Genomic DNA, 8,224 nt, shown 5'->3' with positions numbered 1-8,224 from the left:
AACCCAACAGCTTTTAAAACTGCTGGCTGCAACTCTGTGGTGTCTGGTAGACCAGCACTGATGAAATTAACAGAGTGAAACTTTGATCGCTTGGCCTCTGGGTTGCCCAGAAAACCTGGATTTCTGTAAGCTGTGAGGCAGATTCTCAGAAATTACCTGCTGATTTTCCACCACTCCAGCATAGTTGATAATTTGTTACAGGCTGTTACCAGTGGTAGACTTTGGTCGTACCTGACTTAAGTAGGTGAACAGAGAGACCAGGAAGGGAAAAGAGGTTGTTAGTTCCATCTTTAGGCATTGTCTCCTTTACCTAAATCTTTGTCTTCTGTTCAGATTGCAAGTGTAGAGTTGTTCTGGTTTTGCCCATATAAACACACACAGAAGCAGGTACAGCTGCAGCCTTAGATGCTATGTTGTAGTCCTATCAATGGTACCCTCGAAAGCTCTTGGTAGTAGCATGGGAGTAACTAGTCTATAGCCTCACTTTCCATAAATACCCCTAGAATGTTACAACTACTTCTACAGTTTCAAGCCTCAGTTCCCACTATTAGAACTTCACGTGGCTTGCCAGAAGGCTGGAGAGACTTTACAAGGTTAGAGAGCTTTAAACACCACCGCCAGCAGCAGCAGCAAAGACTGTGCGAGTGCTTTAAGGAAAAGGAAATCCATGCTCTAATATTGTGTGCCTGAACTTGTGCTGCATGGTGTCAGGTGGACTTTCCTAACTATTGATAGGCTGATAAGGATATTATGGCCATTGTGGTTCTGATGGGTTTTGTACTTGACTGAATTGTCTTGTGGAGCTAGAAAGCTTAGACAAGAGAGACAGCTTAGGGTGGTAATGGTTAGACCTCAGTGGGACGTTCTTCACCTCAGAACAAATGTGAGAGTTGCTTCTCTGAAGCACCTGAAAGCACCAGATACCAGGGTTTGCTGATGTGAGGTAATCTTGTTTTTTTCTAGTTAAATCAGTTTGTTGCTAAATAGCATAATCTTCACTTTTTGACATTGCAGGGTTGAAATACAGTTGGATAGGTGATAGGCACGGAATCATTCTCGGGGGGAACAGAAAAGAACTGTATTGTTCAAGGTCATTTTTTCCAAAACACATGCACAAAGAACAGGATACAAAGTGTGCGTAGAAAAATAGTGACTAGTGCACAGTGGAATTCCCTCTGAACGTGGCAGTAGGTCATGAGGTGCATAGCTTTACATGTTGACCCTCAGCAGGGTTTATTGATTTGAAGCTATTGGCTGCTTAACAGCACAGATTATTACAGCCACGGTATGTTTCTTTGGATTTACAAAACAAGTGGGAATATCTAGACATTCTCAGAGCCTTTAGAAAAAAAACATTGGGTTTAACTCATTTTAGTAAGCTAACAGAGTCAATCCTTACTCAAATAAAGAAATAGTTTGCTTTAAGTAATGCAAATTGTGGTTTATCCCCAGCAGTTCTGAGAATAAGTGAACAGTCTGCAGCAAGAGCCAACAGGCCATTAATGAGCAGGTTGAGAGAGTTATGGGTGTCTTTCAGGGAACAGTGTGCTTTTAACTTGCTTTCCTTGGTGCCACACAGTATCCTTAAAGCAGTGGTTTCCCATCCTGTCTCTTGTGCTGGCTCAAGCACTTGTCTTACCCTTTGTGAGGCTGATCCAGCGCGTACAAAGTTGTCAACTTGCAGCAGTGAAATAGCTCTGTTCAAAAGAATGCAGGAGGAGGTGGGCATGCCACAGCGAGTGGGGAGGTGCTGCCTGTCTGTGGAAGAGACCTGTCCTGTGCAGTCATCTGGAAATGCTCTCTGTGATAAAAGAATCGTTTGTTAGGTGAAGTAGCAGTTCTGGTCATTCTTGTCAACGGAGAAATGGGGCTAGGGTCTCTGGATGTTTGCAGTGATACTTGCTCAACATGGCTCTGACAGAAGCTGTTGGTAGTGTCATTGACGTGATATTGAATACTTCTTTCTGTGCTGCATGAATGGATTCAATCAAATCTCACTTCTAGAGATAGCAAATTGTTTTCATTTTTTCCTTTTGAATCACTTGAATTCTTATGCTTTATGCATACAATGTTCTGATACTGTGTAAAGTATGGGTATGGTCATACTGTGATTTCTTTACAGAAAAAAAATGAATCTTGTAGAAAGCCATTAACTGATGGAAATTTTGACCGAGAACAAAGATAGGTGATTCTGACTCAAAACTGCAAACTTGCATTATTCTTACATCCTTACTTTCCGTTGGTATTTTTCTAACCAAGATCTCTGATATGTATGTTACACTCTTGCAACTTTCCTGGATGGTGGTGGGTTATAGAGGTGGTTTATAAAGGATGTTATGTTTTCTAAGGTCCATTCCAACCCCTTAACATACTATGACAGAGAAGTAATTAACAGAAGAGAAAATCCTGAAGTTACATATTCTATAAAAATGGGACATTTTATGTTCCTTTCCTTAATAGAGGCAAAAGGAGGAGTAAAGGCAGGATGCCATGCATCTGTCAATAAGCAGATAAAATACTTGATTTTTATTTCTATTTAATTGTGTGTTTAAATTCCAACCCCTTAACATACTATGACAGAGAAGTAATTAACAGAAGAGAAAATCCTGAAGTTACATATTCTATAAAAATGGGACATTTTATGTTCCTTTCCTTAATAGAGGCAAAAGGAGGAGTAAAGGCAGGATGCCATGCATCTGTCAATAAGCAGATAAAATACTTGATTTTTATTTCTATTTAATTGTGTGTTTAAATGCTCTATCTTACTGGATGCTATTAAAATAGATATCTGTTCTTTAGAGGGAGAGATTTATGCTCGCTACTTTGTTAACAAAACATCTTGGAACCTTGAGTTGCAAAAAATGTCAAAAGTGGGGAATAAAAAATGTGCAGGAACTATTGAAATATTACTGCAATTATGAAATAAGCAATAGAAAATGCTTTTCTTCTGTGACTAGACTGTGAAACGGTTTGCTTTATTCAGCTTGGGTAGCGAAGTCACAAAGTACATATTTCTGTTTATGATGATGGGGTTTTTGCCCTTTCATCAAGAGCACCAAGGAAACATCCATGTTAGGCTCAAGAGCAGCAAATGACTGGTTTAAGTCATTGTTGGAGTTAAAGGCTGAGCTGAAGAGTTTTAACTTGTTCAAAACTCAGATGGAATTTTTGTATTTCAAAGTCTCCACTTTCAGGAAGATTATCCTTAACAGCTTGTTGTTTTAGCAGTAATCTTTCTGGATAAAGAACACCTCCTCTTGTAGTTTGACTGTCTATTTTCTAGAAATCTTAAAATTATTTTAAGACATGTTTGGAGTTCTTATAACATGATCAGGCAGATAACATTCTCGTTTTTTCTGCTGGTCTCTCGGTCTTTGCCTTGCATCAGATGAAATCTGTCTTTCATCCTCTTTCAATTTCTTCTGGCTTCATTTTGCTACATGGTAAAGTTTCTAGAATGTAATTGTGTAATTTGTCTTGTAAATCTGAGTTCTTGAAGCAGTAGTGTAATAAGCTGTATGTCCTTGTCAGCAGATATATGCAGAGTCTGCCGGTCTGAAGGAACTCCTGAGAAACCTCTCTATCATCCATGTGTGTGTACTGGCAGTATTAAATTTATTCATCAGGAATGGTGAGTTATGTGTTTGTGGGTTTCTTAATTTTTTTTCCTAATTAAAATGCATTCATATGTTTATAAAATCAATACTTCCTGAGTCTTCAGATTAACTGGTAAGAAAATCCAGTTTTCAGTGGAAATGTGTTAGGGCTTTTGACAGTTTTTACATGATGATTCACTACAATTCACAAAAAACTAAGTAATTATATACGTGAAAAGAAAGTACTGTCAATTGTTTGTGTTTGGGACTACAGTTCTGCTCATATGTCAGCTTTATGAAAGTCAAGCAGAAAAATCAGTACGTTGGGGCTTTTTCTGCCCACTTACAGTTGTGAATAGAAAGAACATCTAACCTCACTGCAAGAAGTAAAAATACCCTAGCACTTATTAGTCATTTTGGGGTGTATGTTTGATCAGGAAGTGCTAAAGCGAAAGCTGTAGTTCTGGTCTATAGCACATGTTCCTTTCGATGGTGTTTCAACAGCCTTTCTCTCCCAAATACAACAGTTCTAAATCTTAAAAACACATCAGAGTATGACATACAGATGCACAGGGCTAAGGACTGGTGTCTCTGGTGGGTGTCCATGTCAGGATATGTGTTTTGATCAGTAACATCTCACAGGGCATACTTTATCAATAACCTAAGTGATGTAACAGAAGAGTCACTGTAACTTACCATCAGCTTGCTTTTTTTAAACATTTTTGTAACTTACTTGGTGGCCTAAATGGCCTTAATGAACATGCTAATTTAAGCCCTGTTTGACGGTACCAGTATACTGATTTATGTTTGAAACCAGAATTGGTGTGTTTGCCTTAATAAAGGGATAAGGCAGAGAGATGTATAGCATGTGTTAATATGATCCTTTTTTTATTGCAGCTTAGTTCAGTGGCTTAAACACAGCAGAAAAGAATACTGTGAATTATGTAAGCACAGATTTGCTTTCACACCAAGTAAGTATGTTTTACTACTACTATTTTTTTAAGTATTTCCTTTTCTCTTAGTATGTATAAAGTGGTTACTTTTTTATTCAGCGTGATAGATCCAAACTCCTGTTTTGACTTCTATACTCTTGTTTGAATTGCAATTCTTATGCATATTATTGCAGACTGTGTGAATCATTTAAATAATGGATAATCTGGATGTTTCATGCTTCTTTTATGTCTCATGTAAGATTATTTTCCTGTACGTTTTCTGACAGCCTCAATCCCATTTATTTTTTTCCAACATTACAGCATATGGCATGTTTTCAGCTTCATTGATAAATATCAGTGTTTGGAAGTCTAGTGGTGAAACCACAGAAAAATTTGAAAATCACTTTGAACAATCCACCTGCAACACCAACCACATGACTTCTGTCAGTTGCAATTCCATTGATCTTGACAGATAATGCAAATGATGATTGTTATTCTACGTGCAATTCAGACAAGATACAGTAACTACCCAGTCTTAGGTTAGGCAATTTATGATGAATTATTACTGTATCTTTATATAGTTCTCAGAGGATTCCTAATTACATTTTAACCAGTTGTAGTAGAAATAGGTGAAGTCCTCTGGATTGGTGGCAGGCTAGGCTTGTTATTTAGCCTTGCCAACTTGTTGCCTGTTGAGCAGATTAAGTGGTTGTTATGCTACATTTTTCTCTTTACATTTATTTGTGCTGAATTATTGTTCGCAACTGCTGAACTCTGTTCTACATGGTGAAGATATGTAGTTTAATTACTTATTAAAAAAACAAGAAGTCTCTGCACCATAGAACCTGTCCTGGGTTGGAAAGGTGATGAGTTTGCCTATTTTATGTGTGTGGTACAACAAAAATCAATGCTCCTTTTCAAGGTAGCTGGTGCCAGTTAGAAGGATAGAGCACTTACCTCATCTCCTGCTCCCCTCTTACCTTTTTTTGGTTTATTTTTTTAACTAGTTTTATACTTTAGTAGAGAAAACTGAGTCTAAGGAGACAGGTGGTTTAGTTCATGTAGTTTCTGTTACAGAAATCACATAATCCACCTTCCTTCTATATGTATGTATATGCTCAGTATTTTTCATTTCTGCCCACAATTAATGAAACACATTAGATCAGGAGTGAAATGTACAATATTAACTCTTAGCACTGTGAGGGTAACAGCATATTTTGTGCTGAACACAGAGGTGCTTTCAGGTTAATATTTTTAAATACTACAGAGACCTGTATGTGAAATGTAAGGCAGATATCATCTGCTTGCAGGTTTTACTTGTTAAACATTTTTGTAAGGGCTTTATATTGCTTCTCTGTGGAAACCTGAAAAATAAGAAGTGAGCCCCAGTTCTGGAGGTCTCTGCAAGCTAATTAGCCATTTCCAAAATTGCACTCTGCTGCAATGTCCTCTACAGAATTTAGTGTGTAAGACCAGAAACCTGCATTTCAGTGGCTTTATTAGTTGTTACAAAGAAAGAAGGCTTCCTTGTTTTGTATCGGGAGGGGAGGGAAGACAAAAGTGTATAGTGGTTTCCTTGGGATAGGGGGGAAAAAAAAGAGGATGAGGAGTTCTAAATGAAATCACGTTATATGTGTGTTACTACTGATAAGAAGCAGCTTAGTCACTGCCCTTATCAACAGAGGTGTTCTTGCACAAGTTAATCCTTGACTGGCACAGCTGTTACCAGCACAGCTGATTACAGGCACGTGAGAAAACACAGTTGAGTTATTGTGGGTTAACAAGTTACTATTTGTCATAGAAGCTTGGGAATTGGTAAAAAGTGAACCTCTTTCCTTCTTTATGCAATAGAATCACAGAATTATCAAGGCTGGACTTGCTCCACGTTCAGCCTCTAGTGAAGGTCTGCTTATCTTCCTGTCACACACTGGCCACTCCCCTAACTCAGCAGCTTCAGTCAATAATCTTTTCTTCTTGGTTTTCCACACAGCAGTTGCTCTTTTCCTACCAGGCTGCATACAGTGGTAGCAGGCCAGGTACCCTGCACAGATTCCTCCTGCACCTCTGCCTAGCGTGTCTTGTTTCCCTCGTGCTCAACACTCATGCAGTACCTTAATTTCTCTTATTCTTCTTTATTTAGAAGATGTCCAGTATGGAAACTGTATCTGCTTGTAGAAGCTGGGAAGGTGTGGCAGGTGCTGGAGAGAGAATGATAAGGCAGGGCAGGGATTGATATGTATGCCAGTCATCCCAGGTGAAGTTGGATCTGGCCTATAACCATGCCATGTAACCTGCTTTCAGATAGATAAGTTCACCACAGGATGTGGTCAAAGAAACACGTGTGTAATTAATATCTGTGCCTCAACAGACAGGCACACAGTTGAGAGCAAAAGTGCAGTAATACCAGCAGCACCTCTCAGTTTAGCTTGGTTTGCCTGTTAAGGCTGTTGCTGTCATTCTGTCAAAAAAAGCTCCTTTGCTAGTGCAACATTTTGTGTATGGAATATTCGTAAACCATTTCTAGTGCATCTATTCTTGAAGTTCTGTAACATCTTGTGATTTCTTTAGCAGCTGAACTGCTAGATTAGTTACTGTTTGGAAGGAAGGAAAGAGTAGAAGATTCAGCTTGCATCTTGGCAGGAGTACAAAGGAACTGATTTTTGTTTTGAGTAATAGCATCATTCTTTAAATGTGTTCAGTCATGTAGGCAAATGACTCGATTTTCAAATGCACTCTTTAAAGCTCAATTTTATATGTTTTAAAATTCATTCCTTTTCTGCAGTTCCTCAAGTTATAAATTAATACAGCTATTAAGAATAGCTTTGGACATTTTTTAATTCTGTCAAGGTGTTCGTTCATTTTTAACTCATGTTTTCTTTCTTGAGTTTTTAAAAAGCAACTACTCTATATTCTTTGCCTCCTCACACATACACTTTCCTTTGCCATGTGCTGCTATTGATGTCACACTAAACAATTATAAATGCTGACCCATGAAAGAAGTCGTGGGTGTATTTCCCAAGAAAATACAGTTTTCAGAACTTCTCCTTTCTATAGAAGGTGACATTGACATAAATATTTTCAAAAACACAAAATGGAAATAGACTAGCCTGATCTGTGGCTGGAAATTGGGATGGGTTTATTCTTCTGCTTCCTGTGCAGCTGTATTGCTGGGAAGTGGTTGATAGAACATCACAAGCTTACTCAATACACAGACTGTAAAACTGCAGGAAGCCTTATGGGTAAGGTGTTCTGCCATGTATGCATTATTGTAATGTGAAATAAGATCTTGATTTCTGCATGCAAAGTTACTAATTGAAGGCTTAGCATGCACTAGGACCTCACTATTTGTATTGTTATAATCCTGGTTTGTTACTGTTGTTCCTCTTGTTTGTCACCTTTGTTCACATGTAACTGTTAATATAAAAGTTTTTTGGTTCTGGAATGCAAATAACTGACAGTTCCTGTGAGTCACTTGGCTTGATTGAGCTCCTGAGCCATCCTATAGCACACTGAGATTCTCCACATTAAGTACTTAAGGTTGGGGTTGTTCTTTTGGTTGGGTTTTTTGTTGGGTTTTTTCCCCCCAGTTAATGCATAAGCTTTGATAATTTTTGATCATCTTTAAACCTTCTGGATATGACTAGCATAGCTAGCTTAGTGTGAAAGAGTTCATGGTTCAGAAATTGCAAGTTAAAG

At 38.2% G+C, this 8,224-nt stretch overlaps 1 protein-coding gene across 1 annotated transcript in view; it reads left to right on the top strand.

The window, feature by feature from the left end:
• The first annotated feature begins 3,518 nt into the window (after window positions 1-3,518).
• MARCH6 (membrane-associated ring finger (C3HC4) 6, E3 ubiquitin protein ligase) overlaps window positions 3,519-8,224 on the top strand; it is a 41,547-nt gene continuing 36,841 nt past the window's right edge. The window contains exons 1-2 of the mRNA XM_009071066.1: window positions 3,519-3,631; window positions 4,494-4,567. Coding sequence (XP_009069314.1) covers window positions 3,519-3,631; window positions 4,494-4,567 — 187 coding nt within the window. The remainder of the gene's footprint in view (window positions 3,632-4,493; window positions 4,568-8,224) is intronic.

The sequence above is a fragment of the Acanthisitta chloris genome, unplaced genomic scaffold (assembly GCF_000695815.1).
Source record: "Acanthisitta chloris isolate BGI_N310 unplaced genomic scaffold, ASM69581v1 scaffold25553, whole genome shotgun sequence".
NCBI lineage: Eukaryota > Metazoa > Chordata > Aves > Passeriformes > Acanthisittidae > Acanthisitta > Acanthisitta chloris.
The sequence above is the reverse complement of the archived record's forward strand: the minus strand, read 5'-3'. Positions and strand labels throughout refer to the sequence as shown.